The sequence below is a fragment of the Biomphalaria glabrata genome, chromosome 16 (genome assembly GCF_947242115.1).
Source record: "Biomphalaria glabrata chromosome 16, xgBioGlab47.1, whole genome shotgun sequence".
Lineage (NCBI taxonomy): Eukaryota > Metazoa > Mollusca > Gastropoda > Planorbidae > Biomphalaria > Biomphalaria glabrata.
This window is the reverse complement of record NC_074726.1, coordinates 12,132,671-12,156,159: the sequence shown is the minus strand read 5'-3', so window position 1 is coordinate 12,156,159 and position 23,489 is coordinate 12,132,671. Positions and strand designations below refer to the sequence as shown.

The window sequence follows — 23,489 nt, the reverse complement described above, 5'->3', positions numbered from 1 at the left end:
ATGAAAAAACTGCTCCCATAAATGATTTAAAAAATTAGATTTTTCGCTTTCAGTAAAGAAAAAAGTAGCCGTTGCATCAGAACTTTGAATGTTCTAAAATATTGTGATGTCGGATTTTCACTATCTTTTCTAGTTTACGAGATCTAAACGGGACGGACGGACGAACAGACGGACGGACAGACAGGCCACACAAAACTAATAGCGTCTTTTCCCCTTTTGGGGGCCGATAATAAATAAGACTTCGTGGTTAAAAAAAAGTTTTCAAAACATAAAATGTATTATACTTGTTTATTTATTTATTTAAACATTAGGCTCAAAATAACAATAATGTTGTATCAAATATTTCACACCAATGACTACATATTAGGCCATTTTAAGTAGAGTAGAGCAAGCAAAAAATGAAATAAAACAAACGAAAGCAAAAACTTTTTAAGGATAATTTGTCATCACTCCAAGGCAGTAATCGGAGATGTTTTTTTTTTCCACAGTAAGGCCAACAATGCTGCTACTGCGATTATAAGGAACAGTGGGATGACGATGTAAAAGCTGGAGGAGCTGGACTCATCAGTTTTAGCACTCATTGAGGCAGCTAGATATACCAGATAGTTGTATACTGCAGTTATTCATCTATCTATCCATCTATCTAGCTATCTATCTATCTTATCTTATCTTATCTATCTATGTATCTATCTATCTATCTTATCGTATCTATTTATCTATCTATCTATCTATATTTATCTAACTATATTTATATATCGATCTGTTATGTGTTTCGTGTATGAATTTTGCTCTTATTTGCATTTATATTGTTCTTGTACTGTAATTACGCTGAGGTGGTCAATTGTAGTCAAACTGAATTTCCATTTGATTGGACCAATAAAAATTATCTTATCTTATCTTATCTAGTGGAAAGAGTGGTCGGAGACTAAGTACGCCTGAACTTGGTTTGGCTACCTATGAAGGGGACTCGAAGGTCGACACACGACTTGAGCAGAGTTGTGTTTACTGAGCGCCTAAAGGCAGCATGAAAACATTCTCCCAGACACCCCTTCCAACTGGTCCACAAATGTGATTGGACCATAGCGCTCTGAGTATGCTATAAGCATGAAATTAGCGCTATATTAAAGCTGTATTTATCTATCTATCTTTATCTTTTTATCTTTCTATCTTTTTTTTTTTAATTTTATATATTTCCAATACTAGATCTATAACAAATTTAATAACATTACTGATCAAAACTAATTAATACTACTACACTTAATATAAGCATAAAAAAAAAAAGTGTTTTGTCTTTTTTTTTTTTTTTTTTAAATTTAGACCGCGTGTAAAAGGAAGCGGAAATGACGTAAGGACGATTACAAATACGTAAACATAGTGCAAAAAGATATCTATCGAATTGCAAACTAGCGTAATTCATTAAAATACCTTTTACATTATTAACTAAAAACTTAAAGCGAGGAAAGGGTTTACAGTATACTTCGTTTGAGTTGCAACACCCTCGCTTTTTATTTTTCATTTTCAATTTATTCATCGATTTTCTCACCTCTTTTAGACCTATTGAAACGTTAAACCGCAAAGTAAGGCTCTCACTAGTCATAATTTACAGAACAACAAAATAACATAATCACCCGCAGTACAACCGATTGCGGCCACTCCTTCTTTGCACCCTCTCCGGCATGTTAAAGACCGCTGATCGCAGAGCTCCTCCATGCAATGGTAACAAGCTAAGAGACAAGTAATCATTAGATGTAGACAGCTCGTGGGATGATAGCAGTAATAAACATTATCTTTTTTTTTCCATGCAGTAGAAACATATGACTCATGAAGCTATGATTTAGACCAGTGGTACCCTGAGGCATGTGCCCACCCCAACCCCATTTTATAGTCAAGTCAAATAAGAACTTAAAACTAACATGTTATTTAACCTTGGCTAGGCCAATAATAGAATATGTATCCTCTGTTTGGGACCCCTCAACTCAAGAAAACATTAAGAAACTGGAACAGACACAAAATAGAGCTGTGAGATTCATAACAAACAAATATTCACATTTGACTCGAGTAACACCTTCAGTAAAAACATTAAATTTAGAAAGCCTTCAGGATGGAAGACTTAAAAGAAAAGCAGCAATCATACATACAACACTGAGCCCTAATCTTCAAATACAAAAGAAAAAACTAATAAAATACACAGAAAGGTAAATTTGTATAAATTCGCCTTCTTCCCTGGTACTATTAGCTAGGAAAACCAATGACTTGACAGAATTTAAGTCATTAATTAACATGCATGAATAGATGACCCAGGGACACGCGTAGAATGTAATTATCTTCTTTTTTGAAGTAACGTCTGTATTTTGTTAGAAACTAACCCACGGACACCCAAGTTTAAAAATAAATTATTGTTTCTTTGTTTGTCATATTTTTGATGTTCTTCAGCTTTGTTCTCGATTATCCTAGCCCGCAAGACTAGCCCAAACCTCCCGCAAGACTAGCCCAAACCTCCTGCAGGACTAGCCCAAGCCTTTCGCAGGACTAGCTAAAACCTCCCGCAGGACTAGCTAAAACCTCCCGCAGGACTAGCTAAAACCTCCCGCAGGACTAGCTAAAACCTCCCGCAGGACTAGCTAAAACCTTCTGCAGGACTAGCTAAAACCTCCCGCAGGACTAGCTAAAACCTCCCGCAGGACTAGCTAAAACCTCCCGCAGGACTAGCCCAAACCTCCCGCAGGACTAGCTAAAACCTCCCGCAGGACTAGCTAAAACCTCCCGCAGGACTAGCTAAAACCTCCCGCAAGACTAGCTAAAACCTCCCGCAAGACTAGCTAAAACCTCCCGCAGGACTAGCCCAAACCTCCCGCAAGACTAGCTAAAACCTCCCGCAGGACTAGCTAAAACCTCCCGCAGGACTAGCCCAAACCTCCCGCAGGACTAGCTAAAACCTCCCGCAGGACTAGCTAAAACCTCCCGCAGGACTAGCTAAAACCTCCCGCAGGACTAGGTAAAACCTCCCGCAGGACTAACTAAAACCTCCCACAGGACTAGCTAAAACCTCCCGCAGGACTAGCCCAAGCCTTTCGCAGGACTAGCTAAAACCTCCCGCAGGACTAGCTAAAACCTCCCGCAGGACTAGCTAAAACCTCCCGCAGGACTAGCTAAAACCTCCCGCAGGACTAGCTAAAACCTCCCGCAGGACTAGCTAAAACCTCCCGCAGGACTAGCTAAAACCTCCCGCAGGACTAGCTAAAACCTCCCGCAGGACAAGCTAAAACCTTCCGCAGGACTAGCTAAAACCTCCCGCAGGACTAGCTAAAACCTCCCGCAGGACTAGCTAAAACCTCCCGCAGGACTAGCTAAAACCTCCCGCAGGACTAGCCCAAACCTCCCGAAGGACTAGCTAAAACCTCCCGCAGGACTAGCTAAAACCTCCCGCAGGACTAGCTAAAACCTCCCGCAGGACTAGCTAAAACCTCCCGCAGGACTAGCTAAAACCTCCCGCAGGACTAGCCCAAACCTCCTGCAGGACTAGCTAAAACCTCCCGCAGGACTAGCTAAAACCTCCCGCAGGACTAGCTAAAACCTCCCGCAGGACTAGCTAAAACCTCCCGCAGGACTAGCTAAAACCTCCCGCAGGACTAGCTAAAACCTCCCGCAGGACTAGCTAAAACCTCCCGCAGGACTAGCTAAAACCTCCCGCAGGACAAGCTAAAACCTTCCGCAGGACTAGCTAAAACCTCCCGCAGGACTAGCTAAAACCTCCCGCAGGACTAGCTAAAACCTCCCGCAGGACTAGCTAAAACCTCCCGCAGGACTAGCCCAAACCTCCCGCAGGACTAGCTAAAACCTCCCGCAGGACTAGCTAAAACCTCCCGCAGGACTAGCTAAAACCTCCCGCAGGACTAGCTAAAACCTCCCGCAGGACTAGCTAAAACCTCCCGCAGGACTAGCCCAAACCTCCTGCAGGACTAGCTAAAACCTCCCGCAGGACTAGCTAAAACCTCCCGCAGGACTAGCTAAAACCTCCCGCAGGACTAGCTAAAACCTCCCGCAGGAGTAGCTAAAACCTCCCGCAAGACTAGCTAAAACCTCCCGCAAGACTAGCTAAAACCTCCCGCAGGACTAGCCCAAACCTCCCGCAAGACTAGCTAAAACCTCCCGTAGGACTAGCTAAAACCTCCCGCAGGACTAGCTAAAACCTCCCGCAGGACTAGCCCAAACCTCCCGCAGGACTAGCTAAAACCTCCCGCAGGACTAGCTAAAATCTCCCGCAGGACTAGCTAAAACCTCCCGCAGGACTAGCTAAAACCTCCCGCAGGACTAGCTAAAACCTCCCGCAGGACTAGCTAAAACCTCCCGCAGGACTAGCTAAAACCTCCCGCAGGACTAGCTAAAACCTCCCGCAGGACTAGCTAAAACCTCCCGCAGGACTAGCTAAAACCTCCCGCAGGACTAGCTAAAACCTCCCGCAGGACTAGCTAAAACCTCCCGCAAGACTAGCTAAAACCTCCCGCAGGACTAGCCCAAACCTCCCGCAAGACTAGCTAAAACCTCCCGCAGGACTAGCTAAAACCTCCAGCAGGACTAGCCGAGCGGTACAAAAACTCGTTCGTTTCTTTCTCGGTCAGACTCTATCTACGCCCCTCGTTGATCAGGAAACACGAAAAGGACCAAGATGTCTGTATGTAGTCGCTGAATAAACTCTTGATGTTCTGTTCTGTATCTGTTCTATTTATGTGAATGTTTCTGTTGTGTTGTTTTTTATTGAGGAAAGTGTGCTTGTAATCACAACAAATTTTCATAAGGATCAATAAGCAGTTTTAGACTTAGTCTGAGAGATATGTGATATTTCTGAAGAAAAAAAAAGTTGTTTTAAATGTAATCTTGTTTTCTTTATTTTCTTATATTTAATACGCATAGTTCTGAAATGTGGAACCCGCCTGTAAGGACAAGGCTCCGTGAAAACTACAGTTTTGCATTATAGCATACTCGGCACTGTAGACTCTACACAAATACTTGCTTTTCTGTAGCCGGTGCATCTGAACTTTGAATGATCTAAAATATCATGATGTCGGATTTTCAAAATCTTTTCTAGTTTACGAGATCTAAACGGGACGGACGGACGGACGGACGGACAGACCACACAAAACTAATAGCGTCTTTTCACCTTTCGGGGGCCTCTAACAAATTCTAGACACAATCATTACCCTTGACCCATCATGTGAATAATTTAAAAATATTTTGTCCTTTCTTCTGATATTCAAGCAGAAAATATTGAAACCTGCCTTTTTACCTATCTGAGAGGACCAATCCGGGAGCTGATATTTGATTTTTTTTTTTGGCACATCGGCACAATTTAGGTTATGAATCTAGTATAAATCCTCAAGGGTTACTTCCTTTTTATAGCTCAAGACCTAAATGTTACACAGCCAAGTTATTAAAACTTAAGTCCATTCATAGCTCAAATAGTAAAAATTTATATAATTTAATAAAAATCTGTTGTAAATATACATTTACAATTTCTTTGCCGATTCTGAGTTTGTGTTTCCATACAAACTATCTTGGTTAACCCTGTTTTGTTTTTAATTTGTATAGTTATTAATAATACTGATAAGAAGAAACCAACAAAGTGAGATAATTGCTGAACTTCTATAGAGATTGAATACATTACCAGTGGTGCAGTTGTTGTCAAGATAGCCTTGAAGACAACCATCAATACAGTAGCCCTCTCTTCGTGTGCAGTTCCGACTTGCACAATGTAAACATTCTGATAGTTGGACGAGAGAAAGAGAGAGAGAGAGAGAGTGAGAGAGAAAGAGAGAGAGAGAGAGGGAGAAAGAGAGGGGGAAAGAAAGAAAGAAAGAAAAAACAACAACTTTATTTCTGCAGTAGTCTAGATATTCGCCAATGGCGGAAAAAAAAGTATAAATAGCTAGCTTTTGGTGTAACCGGTGCACAAAACTAAAAGGTGATAAGGTGATAAGGTGATAAGGTGATAAGGTGAGAAGGTGAGAAGGTGATAAGGTGAGAAGGTGATAAGGTGAGAAGGTGATAAGGTGATAAGATGAGAAGGTGAGAAGGTGATAAAGTGAGAAGGTGATAAGGTGAGAAGGTGACAAGGTGAGAAGGTGATAAGGCGAGAAGGTGATAAGGCAATAAGATGATAAGGTGATAAGATGATAAGGTGAGAAGGTGATAAGGTGAGAAGGTGAGAAGGTGAGAAGGTGATAAAGTGAGAAGGTGAGAAGGTGAGAAGGTGAGAAGGTGATAAGGTGAGAATGTGATAAGGTGATAAGGTGATAAGGTGAGAAGGTGATAAGATGAGAAGGTGATAAGATGATAAGGTGATAAGGTGATAAGGTGATAAGGTGATAAGGTGAGAAGGTGATAAGGTGATAAGGTGAGAAGGTGATAAGGTGATAAGCCGAGAAGGTGAGAAGGTGATAAGGTGAGAAGGTGATAAGGTGATAAGCCGAGAAGGTGAGAAGTTGAGAAGGTGAGAAGGTGAGAAGGTAAACTTTGTTTTTTAATGGCATTTGTGTCATTTTCTCCACTGGAGGCAACGAAAGGGAAAGGAATTTAGTTTTCTTTCTTGCCTTTCATAGGTAGTCCATGACTCACTGCCGTACAGAAGCGTGTCCAGAACGGGTGCATTGTACTACTTGTAGACCTCCATTTTGGCAATTTTAATGAACTTCTGGTTTTCTCAAACTCTTGGTCTGAGTCTAGCAAAGATCGATGTGAATATCGATCTCCCCCACTAGAGACAGGCCATCTTGAATTATGGATCCCAGGTAGCAGAATTCATTTACGGAATCTAGCTTGTTTTTATCAGTGAGGATGGAGGGTGGTGCTGGCCCATACTCTCTGCAGACCTGAGAGAAGCGGGACATTAGTGACTGAAGCTCCTCTTGATTAAACGAGGATGCCATGTGGCCAGCACAACGACCAACCGCCTTTACTTTACACCAAAATTGTGAAATTAGAGCTGGATGGACTCAGAGTAGCATTAAAGATCCAGAAAGTGTAAATCTTAGTCTTCACCTGGATTCGAACCCGGAACCTCCCGTTCGGATGCCAAGCGTTTTACCACTTAACAACCGCCTATTGCAGGAGTGCTAAGAAACATTTGATCTGTGTAACTATTTTAGTGTAAAGGTATATATACGTACATACTTGACTAGCCATGTCAATGTGTTATTTTCTTGTCTGACCAATCAACATACAACAAACACTATTGCGTGACTCGCAAAGAAAAACCCTGGGTGGTCTTGTCATCTTTGACTACACACTACAGTACACGTGGCCTACATGTGTACGGCTATCTGACCAGGTTGTTAAAATAGTCGGACACACAGTCGTTTTACTTTTTGGGGCTGGGTGGGTGTAGATAAAAATGAGTTGGTTATCCTAATGTTCTAAGATCTATATAGGCCTAGATTTAGACCTAGATACTACTAATTTCCTAATGCTGCTACATTCAAGTGCAGATATTGGCCCTATAACTTTTACTAGAATCTTACTTGACTAGTCCCTCTCCAAATGAAGGCTGACAAAGTAGTTGTTAATTGCATCTTTTTTTGTTAATAATCAAAAATGTTGATATCATGTTTCAGGTCAGAAAACAGCGATGTGTGTTTCAACCACTACCACAGGTTGAAAAGTTTTAGAAATTTTAATTGAGCTTTTTAGTTTGTAATTTTAATTTTTTTAAAATATATCTACGATTTTAGCTTAATTTTATGTTTTTAATTAAAATTTGGCCTTAATTATATTTTTTCTAGTTAAACTAACTATTTCTATTTTCCTAATTAACTTTTGCACATCACTATCAATTTGTGTCCTTGACATTGTTCAGTTTAATTTGAAACTCTCCAATATAGCCTACATTGACCTATGAACCCGGCGCACTAACAACGTAGCCAACTGACAGTACTGCACACAGCTTAATAGAAATGTAGAGATCTAGATCTATAAATTGCATCCAAATGAATTTAAAGTAGAAATGGCAGTCATTTGTTTGTATTTCTTCTATCCACATATTCTATAAAATACTTTTAACAAATTTGATACTTTTTTTTCTGACACTTTGATGAAATTTGTTGTCACGGTACACGTGCGAAATGTCGTCTTCAAAGGATACAAGAAAATAGTCAAAATAAATAATTCCATTTTTTCTGCTTTTGTTTTTTAATCTGCGAATCTTTATTATTCCTAATGAAATTGTTCTTACAATTTGTGCATTACACCAAAAAAAAAAAAAAACCAACAAAAAAACGAGAAAAAAAAACATCATAACAATAGAAAACCAAAATATACATTCACAACGAATCAGAAACCTCATTGGTAACGAACCATGCTGAGAATTACTCCTTGGAGCACGTGAAAGGAAGCGGTCAGTGAGTTTTAAGGTCACCTTGTTCCTATACAAAAACAGACCCAAATGCCGCGCATGGACCAGTTCTCTCTCTCTATCAAATCCTTGTCCCGATCGTCTTTAATGCAGAACTCGACATCCATACAGAATGTGCTCTATTGTCTCGACGTCCTCGATGCAGTGGCGACACCGTGTGTCGTAGTTCTCTCGAAACCGTCCCAAGTAAGCACCTATTGTACAGTGACCGACTCCGAACTGGGCTAGGACGGCCTGTTCCGCACGATTCAGTTGCCACCATGCATCTCTTCTTTCTGGTCTACTCATTGCCCTGTGGAGCTCACGGCCCTTATCCGAAGACTTCGAGCCATCGTACCAAAGCGCCAACAATCTTTTGTCAGCCAATGCATCGTACACTTTTGGTCTGTGCACGGTTCATCACGAACAAGAGCCGCATTCACACCAGTCTCACTCACAATTTACATGCGAACAATTTATATCAGATAGTTTCTATTTAATGATTTGATTGCCAGGGGAACAATAGTTTTTTGTGTCTGTTTGTCTTTGCTATCGGTGTCTTGTATCTGTTTTGTGAAGATAAAATCACTAAATCCTGACCAAAGGGTGATTTTTTATTTCTAGAATCTTTTTATTTTTTTTTATTTGTCTCAAACAGCTGTCCAAATAGGTTTGTTTTTTCGCCAATGACTTTAACAGCAGCATTTAGGATTCTATGAAGTTTATTTTTATTTTTTAACGTTCAGATTGCCATGCCAGGCAATGATATTAAAACTTAAAACTTAGTAGGAATTGAAAAAGATAAATACCTAAATCGCAATGTTCTCCATAGAAACCTGCGTGACATTGAACACATCTTCCTGAAGTTTCGCATCTCTGGTCCACGCATTTGAAATTGCAAAGATCAGCACAGTCCAAGCCTACCATGACCTCGGGACAATCTAGAGACAGTTCATCGTAAATATTAACTGTAATCATACTGTTTCCATGGATGGGTCTTTCTTACACACTCAGTCGGCAAACATCAGCTCAATGAAGAGACGAACTTAGTGTTAAGAAACTTACAGCAATGAATTTTTAGTAATGTCAGTCTGTCATGAATGGTTTCTCCTCCCATGGGTCACTTAGGCTCATAGGCGTAGCGAGCAAACGTGAGTCCGGGGGAAATATTAGCGCCCCCCTCCCCCATTTTCCATGAACATCACATAGAAATATAGACTTCTAAATAAATAAAACGTATTGAATACTATTGTGATACAATTAACCACAGTGCTGTAATCCTCCCGTCACTCCTATATGCATCAGAGTATATTTTCCCGTCACACCAAAAAAGCTAAGCTCCTTCCACCTACGCCGTCTAAGGAGTATCCATAAGGTGCGTTGGTCCGACCACATACCAGACACAGAAATCTTAGAGGTGTCCAACATGAACAGTATCAATGCAACAGTAAAAAAGTCCCAACTTCGATGGGCGGGACATGTAGTCCGCATGCCAGACAAACGCCTTCCCAAACGACTTCTGTACGGGGAGTTGTGTACAGGAAAGAGCTCCCAGGAAGGCCAATACAAGCGCTACAAAGACTCTCTCAAGGAATGCGATATCGACATTCACGGCTGGGAAGCACTAGCTCCTCGATCGCTCCTCATGGCGTGAAGCTGTGAATCTCGGAGTCTCAAGATATGAAGCAAGAAGAGTGGCCAGGGTGAAAGAGCGACGAACCAACAAAAAACAGAGAAGAAGCAGGCCTATCTGCAACTGACCTAACCCACCCATAACCCACCCACGCCACGTATGCGGCCGGCTTTTTAAAGCAAGGATTGGACTTAACAGTCATCTTCGAGTCCAAAGGAAATGAGAAATGTGCTCATCTTCGATCACGAAGGAGGAGCTATAATACAATTAACCTTAGAGTGTATTACCTAACTAAAATATCTACAATATTTTTTATTGGCGTCTCTCTGCGTGTGGCGCCCCCCTGAAAGTGGCTCCACGGGGGATCGTGCCCTCTTGCCCCTTCTCACTACCCCTCTGCATAGGCTAGACAGTATACACACATCTGTCTGTTTGTCATGTATACAGCAGTCAAGGAAGGACGTACGTTTAATGAATTCTAGTGCAGTAACTAAGGCATTATTAAGCATCATTATGAAGTGTATTTGACTCTTTATTTTTACAATTGATTCAAGAGATATTGTTTGTTCATTCATTCATATTTTGAATTACCCACCGGATACGACATCCTGTGTGTATATATAATTCACACGTACATCGTGTCATGTCGCATCATAGCACTTCGTATCCCAGCATTAATAATAATAATAAATATTATGATAATAAAAACAATAATTAGACACAAAATATAATTGGGTCAACTTAGCCTTGCCTCCATATGCCTCCACTTCGCAAAACTGAAGGACGTCCATTAGATTTAGCCTATGTTTCTGGACTCTGAAAGATAGAAGTGGAATCTGGTTGCTGGTGTGGGCAACTTTGTACACAATCGAGTTGGAAAACGCTGGATCGTCCTCTACGAAACGCATGAGAGTTTGGTTCATGTCATCAATGCTGATCAGCTCAAAATTCTTCATTCTCATCAGAAATAGTGGTTCTGAAAAAGGAATCAGGAACAATAACAATAACAATAGCAAGAAAGCGTTTTAAAAATTATTATTTAAAAAAAAAAAGAGAGAAGTATTATTATTATTAACCTTTATCAAGATCTAGTCTAGATTGTGAGACACTTAGTATTAGTAGTTTGTATAGAGACGCAGCATAAGTGACGGGCTTTGAACGCGGCAAGTGACGTCATGACTTAGTTGGGTCAGATGGGTCAGTTGGGTCAGAGACTACCGAGAGACATCAAGTCAGTTGCTGATAGGATTCCTTAGGGATAACACGTATTTATAGACAGAGACTCGTCTGTGACCTTTAGAGTATGAAACCATCATCTGAATTGTCAAATGGTTTGGACTTATCTTCTTCACTTGTTACTTTGTGTGAGTTTATGGTCTTGTTAGTTAGTCGCATTGAATACACCCGCACAAGAAAAAATAAAGCCTAATTATTCTATCACTAGACTGAAACCAACATTAAATTTAAAAAAAAAGTAGATTCGTTTTAACATCTTATGACATTGCTATATAGAACTAGACGTTTTGAAATCATAATTTACACTTTAAGCTTAGATTTAGATCTGGAAATTGAAATTCTAGATCTTGATCTAGTCTATACAATTCTAGACTAGAAATTATAAATATATATATATATATAATCTAAGACCATTAATTAAATTTTGGAAATGGTCTGGCATAAGAATTTGATATACCCTAACCTTGTGGAGAGATTTGTTATACCATACTTTGAAGTGTTAGGAAGTCGTTTCCCTTAAAATTCGCAATAAAAAACATAATATTAACGATATTAACGATGATTAGATTATTGTAATCATTTAGCTAGAAAATTAAATGCAACGTAAGATAGAAGTGCAATTTTAAACAATTATATAGAGTTCAATTTTTTTTTTCACAAAAAAATTAGAAACAACCGATTTTCGATAATGAGTTTTTTTTGCCCCTTAAAAGTAGGTAGACGAAATGAGAAGACAATTGACACATGTTCAATTCAACTACACGCGGGGCTACCTGGTCTGTTGATGAGCAAAAAGTAGTCGATCAGTACGGGAACTTGAAAATTGACTTGATAGAAAGAATATTCCTGCGACATATTGGCCTGAAAACACATCGAGTTTTCAAAAATTCCGTTTCTAGGATACTCGCCGTCGACTCCGCCAGCCACATTGATACCTTCCTCAAAGATGGATGAATATTTGAAGGCGCCTTTCAAAGCGAGGTTACGACCTTGAGAAACAAACACGACATTTAAAATATGGATATTCTGCTAAGTGGCATAAACCGATAGGCTGCTGAGTGCCTACCAAGGGGGACTGAAATTTGAAACCCAAAAGAAATACGGAAAACCTCTCACCATTCCTAGCACCAAAAGCAACCAAACGAGAGACAACGAGAGTATATACTATAGTCCGATTCCTACATAAAGTGTCTAGTTTGTCAGCATTATCTTAGTTGTCACCGCTGACTAGCAACTGTGGAGAGATAGAATTTATGTTGTCTCCCTTGCCAGTACATAGCCTCTCTACAGAAAGTCCTATGCAGCACCCCCTATACATAGACTATACTTAAACTATACTTAAACTATACTTAAACTATACTTAAACTATACTTAAACTATACTTATACTTAACATGAAACAAGTGCAATGCAGTTCTACTATTAATCTACAGCTAAGGAATGTGGTTAGCTTGAAGTAGGGCTTCTCCGCTCACAGACGGGCCATAGCTGCTTTACATTTTGGGACAAAGTCTTCTTCGAAACCGTTACGGATAAGCCTGACGCTACAACTCGCAGCCTTAGTTTCTATTTGCGAGCCTCGAAGACATTGTAATATGGACATAGAGTTTTAGTTTGTGTTTTTTTTTATAATAGTTAGCAGGTCCTCTAGGGTTGCAATCGATGTGGTGGTCCTGTCTCTAATCATTTGTTTGGGATGCGTTCTTTAAGTGTGATACCTAGGATCTTTCTGTATCATCTCGATTCCATTGCTAGGATCATCCTCTCTAGCTCTGCAGCTAGCGTTCATAACTCGCAAGAGTCTAAGAATGTGCTATGAATGTGGCCATGACCTTGGAGCGCATAATTCCGACATTGGTGTCGAGGGCTATGCCTATCACAAATCGAAAACAAACAAAAAATTGTAAAGCCTAAATTGGTACTTACCCCCGCCAATGTTGACTGTGCAGAGATATGGAACTCCGTTTCCAGAAAGCACCAAGTGGGTGACACTCGTTGCGGTCATACAGTAGAAGTATTTGATGAATAACTCTGTTTTATAGGAGTAACTACCATCTTCACACGTAACTTTTGTATTAAAATTCAGAAGTTCAAAAGTGATCAGATCCACAGCCTCTAGGAAAAGTAATTTAAACATATTAGATAGTTAATGAAAAAAACAAAAAGCTGAATGAAATACTACGAAATGATGGAGAGTTCTAAACCAGTGCAAATGTGTCTAATCTGTTTCTGTAGAATTTGTACTGATCAGAAGTTGGTTGCGTGTTTCTGTACGCGTAGTTTTACTCTTGAGTCTGTAGACGTAGATATCAAGACATCTTAAAGTATATCAACAAGTGTCTATACATTATGAAAGTTGAATCCGGAACTGCAGCAGTCTAGTCTCAGTCACTAGAACAAAAGATGTTGCTAATTTGGGAGCCTCAACCTCAACATTCAGTTTATCTATATCTAAGCTACAGTCTCGTTTTGAATTAATGTCATCATAATTATGCTTTCACTAGCAGTCACCTAAAGTGCGTCTCTACACCAGGTTACGGACCCTCTAACTCGAACACTTTGACTAGTAGCAACATACGACCAGGCGATCGGACAAAGTGACCATCGTGATTCCCTCCCCCCCCTTCCAAAAAAAAAAAAAAAAAAGGACACTGTTAAAATTGTTTTGTTGGCCAGTCCCACATTTTCCATCCCGAGGTCTAACGTCACATGACTTTATCAGACCCCCCTCCACCCCACCGCCCCGGTGTTCAACCATCAACAGAGCCGATACAAACCGACGTTAACCTTATACCAACTCAGTGGCATCACTAGACGGGTGCTGGGAGGAGGTATGGGCCGCACCATGTGACACCCACCAGGTGTGACACCCAAGACGGAAAAATCCACTTTTTCAAAACGCAACTTTTAGACAAGAAAAATTGACACCTCGAATGTCTCTCACAGTTTAGTATCAACACATCCCAGCCATTTTAAGTTGATTTCTATTTGACTTATAGTCTTTCTATTATGAGAAAAACAAGGCGCCGTAGACGTCAGGAGAAAGAGTTTCTGAAGCTCAGAAATGTAGAAAAACGCTTGGCGCCCTGGGCTTCGCTCCGGACAACTTTGAGTGAATTTAAGGCGCTATCCAAACATCCTATCTGACCAGTTGTGTGGCGTAACATTTTTTTTGTGTAAAATGTTGAGAAACACATAGAATTAAGCCACGCATAGGGCTGCAAGCTCTCTCCACAATTCAGTCTAAAGCCACTTTCACAGCCTCTTCCCAGCTGGTGTCCACGTAATTCAGGACTTCTAAAAATGGCGTGACGCCAAGTTAGATGTGGACGGCCATGTTTTTGCGTTCCTCTTTTCGACTTTCATGTTTGGGCCGACTTTGTAAACGTGTTTCGTCTTGTTTAATGACATGTCTCACAAATGTCAATCGACATTCAGTCGCCACTTCCCTTAGACGGTGAATGCCTGTGCTCCATTGGTAACATTATCTCGGTACGTTATTCATAGGATCCTACTCAGTCACCGATGCTCAGCTTTTTTTCAGCCTTCCACGTCTCGAAGTTAGGTGGCCTTCTATTGAGTAGGTGGATTTTCTGCAGATAGGCCGAACGTTTTGAAAGACAGCTCCTGCTTTCCAATCCAGCATAAAACTCCACGATATTCATCTCCATCACTTGAGATAGCACTACCTAGATAGGTAAACATTTCTATTTGATCAAGATCCGTCGGACCAACGTTGATGTGGTTACTGGGTAGCCCGCCCACAATATGTATAACTTTGAGGAAGTTTTTATCCTTCATCTTGTGTATACATTTAATTGTATTTCAAAGTAATGCTATGTCGTCTGCAACATCCAACTTCGTTTGATTTATGCTACGGGAACCCGATTGCAGCCTGTTTAATGTAGTTAGGTCTATGACATTATCGATGGTTACTAGAAAGAGAAACGGGGACAAGATACACTCTAATCTCATGTCCGTCTCGAGGTTGAAGAATTCCAGCATCTGTAGTGACACAACAGCTTGATTTGCTCCAGACATGTCGCTGAATCTGGACAAAGTTAGATGCCTTATTCAAAGCTTGATTTGCCTTTTCGGAAGCAGCTGAGAAACAGTTCAATAACTTTATTAATTGATGCAGATCTAATAACTTTTGATAAAATGCCAAAAAAAAACAACGACACACTTTAGTTCAGAGCTGAAAACCATTTTTTCGTGAGTAACCAATCATTGAATTAAAAACAAACAAAAACAAGAGTTGTTTTTTAATAGGGGGAGACTTATTTTTTTCCGGGGGGAGGGGGACACCCCGAGCTTACCGCACCGTGTGATACCGACACTAGTCACGCCATTGTGTCAACTCACTTGGTCTGTCTGTATAGTAAAAAGTCTGTGCAGGTTATTTCTCCCACTCATAATCTCGGACATATAGAGGAAGGCAGAGGCGATCTAGCCACATGGACATTTGAAATACCAGCCTCAAAAAAATACATTATAATACTTTGCGTAAAACCCCCATACACGATGCATTATCCAACATAACACATTTTAAGGACAGGTGGGAACATATAACCATCATATAGCACGTATTTTGTGGGCCGGATCGTATGGTAATGCCCAACCTGGTCTGATATCCAGTCCGGCCCTTGGTCTTAAGAAGTGCCTAACTTCATACCTGCTCTTGCTTTGTTCACAACAACTCTAAAAAAGGAAAATGGTCCAGGCAGCATCTGCATCGAGACGGACTGCGGGTTATCGTTAAGGCATGTAGTGTCTTCATTGTCTGTGAGTTCTGGGGCCGTTTGATCTAATTCTTTTGCAAGGTCACCTGAAGAAACAACCGCGAAATTTACAACATGTCTTGCCCAAGACACACAGGTGCATGTTTTAAAACCCTGTAAGGTGGGAAGCGTGGTCGAGAGGCTAAGTGCGCTTGATCTTGGCTTGTCTTGGCTACTTAGAAGGGGGCTCGAGGTTCAACACCCGACTCGGGCAGAGGTGTTTACTGAGCGCCTAAAGGCAGCACGGAAAACCAACTCCTAGATACCCCCTCCCCCCCACTGGTTCACAAATGAGATTGGACCAAAGCGCTCTGAGCATGCGTTAAGCATGAAAGTATAAAAGCTATAATAATAATAATAAAAAGTAGTCAACAGTTTTAACCTTTCGTTGTACTTAAAGGACTGCCGGGACAACAGCAACCTAGATGTTTACTTAAGTAGCTAAAGTAAAGACTTTGCGATGTATGGGGCAGTTGATTTAAAGGTCATCTATTTCTGCGGCCAACGAATAACGACGGTGTAGTGTGGCTAACATAACGACCAACGTGGACTCAATGAAGCGCAATAAAGATCTCAAAATTAAAATAAAAGTTTTCACCAGGATTTGAACCCGAAACCCGTCGGTTTGGAAGCCAAGCGCTTTACCTCTCTGCCACCGCGATTCCAGATGTTTGCTTGCTTACTTACTTCGACCGCGGAAATCAGCGCGAAAGGCCGTCAACATCTCTCTGAACAGATCGGTCATAGGCGAAGTCTACAGAAACTTCCCAACTAATGCCCAAGGATGTTAGATCCTCTAAGAAGATCCGACTCTATGCTATACTTGGACTGCCTTATTTTCGCTTTACTGTTATCGACTTCCATGTTAGACTGGTCAACGTGTTAGCACGAAGGGTTTGTCCCACGAATATATGACAATGTTCGGTCAACCAGGAGACCAAGATCCAGCTCCTCAACACAATCATGGTGCCAACGAACACCAACGCTTACGAGACATGGATGCAATCCATTATGATTGAAGAGGATACAGGAGGCTAGGCAGCAATGGCTGAGATGGATCCTAGGAATAACGTTCCAAGAATGTCATCAATACAGAAATACTATCCGTGTGATTGTCAAAACAGTTAAGCCGAAGGCTCTTCGAGCTCTAGGCGTGTAAGCCTGCTTGAACAAACCGTTCTGTCTGGAAGACATTGCTATTTCCGATATATCTGGCACTCCGGGTGCATGGACTAGAATGCATGGCCAAAGGCCGAGTACATTGGGAACCCCGCCATTTTCCTATGTTGTACCAAACTAACCTAGCAGGACTCGCCATTTGTGTAACGGCCAATGAATTATCCACAGGGACGTGAAAGCTCTCTTTCAACTCCGCACTGTGCAATGGGAAAGCTCTCGTATTCCCTTGGACATTCCCACAGGCGTTTTTGTTTTGCTATTAATTTAGCCTAATCACTTCCTCAAGTAATCGTTTTCACCTGGGTGCCACGTTGAGGCAGAATAGCGTACCCAGGAAATACTATCCTGCACGGGCAACTCGTCCCCTGGGAGAAATGGTGACACAACGTCGCTTTCTTGCCTTCTCTCTCTCTCTCTCTCTCTCTCTCTCTCTCTCTCCCTCACCTCTATAAGTTTTTCCCCCCACTGCGCATCATAATGTTATTTGATATAGACTTATGACTTCATTTGCAATGACCCGCTTCATAACACCCCCACCCAGGGCCAAGACACACGCACACGCACGCACGCTTTTAGTTGGTGATTTCCAGTCTCACTTTCACTCATCCACTTCCCCTTCCCCTCACCCCCAACAACAAAAGTTAGTTACATGTACATTCTCTGGCTTTACTTCGGCTTCTCAATATTTTCTTTTCGACCGTAATCACTTTCCGGCCCATCTTTTTTTTTTTTTGCTCCAATGATAACTCCTAACTATAAAAAAAAAATTCACCGATCGAATGAAAAAGAAATAAACAACTTTGAAAATGCAGATTTGTGTGTTATTTTTATTTACGCTTTATATACAGACTTCGGCCTTGTGAGGACATATCGAAAATAAACACACAAGTAGTAAGCTTGCAATTTTTCGCAAATTGCGGTGTTCAGGTTGCAAATATGTCAAAACCGTTATTTACCAAATACCTAAACCTTTAAGGAACCTGAGTACGAAATTTACTGCCAATCCGTGCAATTGTAGATTAGATGTGTTGATACAGACATGAATCATTTTGTCAGTGGTATTTTACAAAATACTAATCGACGGGCGGCGTAACATATGGCGCTATTTTGCAGGTCCGGCCTTAGGCCACTGCAACCTATGCGACCGCAGTGGGCCCCGCACTTTTATAGGACCCGCACTTTCATAGGACCCGCGCTAATTCAAGGTGTATAAATTATTAATAGAAACCATTTTATAACTTAAAACAGATTTCCCGCGCCCTCCTGTGGATTTACCAGGAGCTCCTGGAAGTCTCCCAAAATTGCAAAAGATACGAAAAAGTCCTTAAAATATATGAAATTATAGACATTTTGAGATGTCATTGAATATGGAAAACGCCAATCCTACGCGCGATAAATAAAAACGGCATTATGCATTAGCCGTAATTGTGTAATCTAGTGAAAGAAGCTTCTCGCGCCTCAAACTAATGAAGATTTACTTGAGGTTAACAATTCTCAAAGATAGATTGAAACATTTGGTAATTCTTGCTATTGAGCGTGATCTCTGTAGGAAACAGAATTATCATGATATACTGTATGACTTCGCTACACGCAAGGCTCGTAAAGTAATTGTGTACGTAGTAAAGAATGAATAAAATGCATAGACGAATTTATTTTCTAATACAAACTCTTAAATTTCACTTATCATCCGATTGTCTACCCAAACTTGGCCTCGCGAAATCCGTTTCGCATAGGCCCCACAATGGTTAAGTCCGGCCCTGCTATTTAGTGACGGGTGAATACACATAGTAGATTACGTGTTCTCTTTGCATGACTTCTTGGTCACAATGGTTAGGTATTTGTAAAATGTTTGTTTGTAAATTTTTTTACATGTTTCGGATGTTCCTTCAGAGTTAACGGACAAAGGGAGATTGGAGCGGGCAGGGTTTGATAAATCCAAACGACAGTACAGCGCGCAAACCGCACGACCAGGCAGCCATCCGTAGTAGCCGGTGAATACTTGTTCTCCCCTCTTTTGTTTTTTCGTCGGGTTACTATTCGCAGAAATAAGAAAGTGATCTTTCCTTTACTTCTTCTGCTCGTCCAAACTCTTGAGCGACGAAGAGAATTATATATAGATAGATATATAGAATAGAAACAATAACAAGTTTAAACGCAAATTATTTACACTGATGAAACTCAAACTACTGGGATGGGTGTGGTTTGTTTTAGAAGAATGTCGACACTGTACATAGTTTGAATAATTGCTTTAGTGCTAATAAACTACATATTTAGAATCTCTACTTAACGCTACAGTATGATCACAGCTTTCTTCTTATCTTATATAATACAGACGTTACTTCAAAAAAGAAGATGATTACGTCCTACGCGTCATGCATTTAGTCATGCATATTAACCAATGACTTAAATTCTGCCAAGTCACTGGTTTTCCTGGCTAGCTCAAGCAACCCATTCCATGCTCTAATAGCACTAGGGAAGAAGGAGTATTTGAACAAATTTGTCCTAGCATATGGGACGAGGAATGTGCCTTTATCTTTGTGTCTTTCAGAGTATTTTATTAAATTTTGTTTTTGTATTTGAAGATTATGGTTCAGTGTTTTATGTATGATTGCTACTTTACTTTTGAGCCTTCTGTCCTGAAGGCTTTCTAAATTTAGTGATTTTACTAAAGGTGTTACTCTAGTCAAATGTGAATATTCGTTTGTTATGAATCGCACTGCTCTATTTTGTGTCTGTTCTAGTTTCTTAATGTTTTCTTGAGTTGAGGGGTCCCAAACAGAGGATGCATATTCTATTATTCGCCTAACCAAGGTTAAATAACATTTTAGTTTTATGTTCTTATTTGATTTATAGAAATTTCTTTTAATAAATCCTAATGCTTTGTTTGATTTTTTTGTAGTTTCATCAATATGTGGATTCCATGACAGTTTTTCATTTATTATAACATCTAGATATTTTGCGTTTTTAGTCTGTGTTACTGGTTTGCCATGAATAAGATAAGTGGAATTAATTTGATTTAGTTTTTTTGTTACTCTTAACAACTGACATTTTTCTGGGTGGAAAGACATGCTCCAATTTGATTCCCATTTCTGTAATTCATCTAATTCTCTTTGTAAAATATCTGTGTCTTGTGTTGTTTTTATTGTTCTATATATTATGCAATCGTCTGCAAATAATCTGACTTTTGTTCCTGAAGTAATGCAATTTGGTAAATCATTTATGTAAATTAAAAATAGTAGTGGACCCAAGACTGTTCCTTGAGGTACACCTGAGTTTACTGTTATCGGTGTTGATTTAGAGCCATTTATTATTACAGTTTGTTCTCTCCCTTTCAGGAAATCTATAATCTACTGATGCAGTGGACCATTAATGCCGAAATATTTTAATTTTTTAAGCAAACTATGGTGGTGAACTTTGTCAAAAGCCTTAGAAAAATCTAGTAAGATAGCATCTATTTGTTCACTATTATCTAAACCTTTTGAAAAATCATACAATTACTGATCTGACCACCTACGGTACTGGCAGAGGTAGCCGAAGTATCCGCCTTCGCACACGCCGTCAGTCGTACACTCCCCAGTCAGAGAACAGCCATTGTTGCAATGGCATTTGAATTGGCAGTTTGGTCCAAACCAGTTTGTTGGGCAGTCTACAAAGAGATGAGATAAAACAAGTGGAACGACGTCATCAGAAAATGGGCTTTTAAATTGAACAATTCGTAGGTTTCAAAATATTGCAATATTCTTTGGTTTGATTTTGTTTTACATGTTTCGGATGTTCCTTCAGAGTTGAAGCTTTATATTATTATAGACCAAATCCCACGCGGGATCCCCCGAGGATGTTATTTTCACTGTCACACAGGCCGCTAACAGAAGGGCGACTTGTTCTAAAACCATTGTCCCAGGAAAGATGCTTTCAAAATTTGTTTGTTTCTTTGATATGCTTTCATTTACTTGTATTGTTTTGCCCTAATGAATGCTTGACCTTCAGCCCCCTAAAATTGATCTACTCTCTGTTAGCCACCAGACGTTCATAGTTTTTCTAGAGGCCAGCGCTGAGTCTTCGAGAGTTACTAAATTGAATACATTCCCATTTGTATTGAAAAGTTTATCAATATCTTTTTTTTTCGTTTAACAGAATAACTTTAAAAAAATTAATACATTTAATTTTAATACTTGCTATTTACTAATTTTCACATGATAAGGTAAAGATGATTTTTTTTTCTATTAATGAAATCTTAATCCTGTGTGGTGTCAGATCTTTATTATCTTTTCTAGTTTACGAGATCTAAATGGGACGGATGGACAGACATTCCGCACAAAACTAATAGCGTCTTTTCCCCTTTTGGGGGCCGCTAAAAATAGTAAAAAATTGTATAATTTAATACAAATCTGTAGTAAATATGTATATATAATTATTTTACCCTATCTCAAATCAAATTTTCGTAGTCAACCCCTCCACCCGGATGAAGCCCAGTATTTTCCCAGGGTCGACACAACCAAACAGTGTTCCAAAATACTTCCCTCTAATATTCTGGTATCTGGGGCAATCAAGGGGATAGTAACAACTGACCTCGCCGACACCTTAGAAGCCCTTAAACTCCCTAGAAAGATTCTCGTTGCAGTGCTGCTGTAGACCAGTCATATCCCCAGAACATTCATTAGTGGACATTGTTTAGGTGGCTACAGTCAATTTTTGTATCCCTTTAACGAAGTTAAAATTAATTCATTTCTTCAATAACAATAACAGTTGTTATAATAATAATAATAATAATAATAGTAATAAGTCATTTTAATTTAAAAAAATAAACTGAGCCCCTTACTTATGACTACTAAAAGAGAAAGTTAACATGAATGGACATTAGTCTGGTTGTAAGGGATTCACTGTCTGCGCCTAGATATATTTCCATTCATCCCTAGCTTTTGTCAGTGCGTGAGAAGCAATATGTACGATTCTAACATTATGTCGGATGTATACCTGATCGAAAGTCTGTAGAAGAAACACAGAGGAAGGGTAGGAACCAGACTTTCCACGTGGCAATCCTAATATGTAGACACTGAACCATTCCGGCTGAAACAAGACAGGTAAGCGTAAAGGTATCCCTTCCACACCTTGCAATTTATCGGACAGATAAGGTAAATGTCATTGGTCTCTATGGCTGACAGTTAACGAGGGTTTCCTGTGGCCAGTACAACGACCAACTACGTTTACCTTCCCAAATTTATGTCAGGTCCGTCTTAAGAATCCTGGATTCAAACGTTCATTCCATATCGGGATTCGAAACCGAGACCTCTCGTATAGTAAGCCACGCGCTGTAACACTCAGCCACCAAGACACGAGACAATGAGACAATGTGGTATTAGTTCTTTTATTTGATAATGTACTATATTATAAGGACGCCTCTTTTAAAACCAATAAATGGGCACATTATTAGTTAATTTAGTTGGTTACTTTATTTTTATTAGATTACATTAGTTTAGCTGTTGAGTTGTGTTGTCTGGTGGCTTAGGCGACTCTAGCCCCTTGGTCTCAGACTGCGGTGCACAGATCGGACCCACCCAGTAGCGCTACCATCTGCCTATTGTCTGTGATACAAATTCTGATTAGCACGAGGCCCAGACCTCACCTTGAGACAAAGCCCACCACCTGCTAACAAAACGATACTGAAGCTTATCCATTGTTAATCTAGTCATGCAAGTTAATTACTGACTTGAACTATGCGATGGCATTCGTTTTCTGTTCTATTCTCTTACAGCACTAGGAGAGAAGAAGCATATGTGAGAAGAAATCCTAGTAGAATATTTTGTTCCGTTTTGCTTTTGTATTTGTATATTAGGATTTAGTTTTTTTATTTTTATATTATTGCTACTGTACTTGCAAGTTTTTTTTTTGTCCCAAAGTGCTTATAAATTTTGTGTTTTTATTGATCAACTTAAGTCCCCCTTTCAGACTTTGTTATCTATAGAGCAGACGATGTAATAGTGAGTTTCATGATCCCTAACAGAGGAGGCATGTTCTAATACTGGCCTAACAAGGATGAAAATCAATTTAGTTTCACGTTCTTGCTTAATTTGTAAACAATTTATGTTAATCTTTATGATCATAATGCTCTAAGTTATATCTTCACCTTTTAATGCTTCGCTAGGAGAAATTCGTTCGTGTCATTAGAGAATGGAATGGGTTGCCTGAATCAGTCAGGAACACCAACGACTTAGCAGAATTTAAAGACATCGATTAACATGTGTATGACGTAGTTATATTCTTTTTTGAAGTAATGTCTG

The 23,489-nt window shown here is 39.9% G+C and overlaps 1 protein-coding gene across 3 annotated transcripts; it reads right to left on the bottom strand.

The window, feature by feature from the left end:
- Positions 1-272: 272 nt before the first annotated feature.
- Positions 273-23,489, bottom strand: LOC129923452 (uncharacterized). 3 transcript variants are annotated; one of them, XM_056014364.1, is made up of 11 exons: positions 23,336-23,489; positions 22,186-22,278; positions 20,726-20,857; positions 15,927-16,079; positions 13,178-13,366; positions 12,026-12,241; positions 10,768-10,992; positions 9,193-9,324; positions 5,663-5,758; positions 1,629-1,724; positions 273-589 (listed from the first exon to the last, which is right to left on the bottom strand). In XM_056014364.1, the coding sequence occupies exons 2-11, from the start codon at positions 22,271-22,273 to the stop codon at positions 447-449; spliced, it is 1,470 nt and encodes a 489-aa protein (XP_055870339.1). In that variant the 5' UTR covers positions 22,274-22,278; positions 23,336-23,489; the 3' UTR covers positions 273-446. The 3 variants fall into 3 exon arrangements, with proteins under 3 accessions (XP_055870339.1, XP_055870340.1, XP_055870341.1); XM_056014365.1 differs by having other exon boundaries at positions 1,641-1,724; XM_056014366.1 differs by lacking the exon at positions 1,629-1,724 and having other exon boundaries at positions 275-589.

What these genes read in the sequence shown, in the direction of transcription:
- LOC129923452 (XM_056014364.1), bottom strand. Translation starts at nt 22,273, where the DNA reads ATGGTTCAGTGTCTACATATTAGGATTGCCACGTGGAAAGTCTGGTTC. An exon ending in TTCTACAGACTTTCGATCAG is followed by an intron (nt 20,858 to 22,185) that starts GTATACATCCGA and finishes ATCTCTTTGTAG; the next exon opens with ACTGCCCAACAAACTGGTTT. An exon ending in TGTGAACAAAGCAAGAGCAG is followed by an intron (nt 13,367 to 15,926) that starts GTATGAAGTTAG and finishes TACTTTTCCTAG; the next exon opens with AGGCTGTGGATCTGATCACT.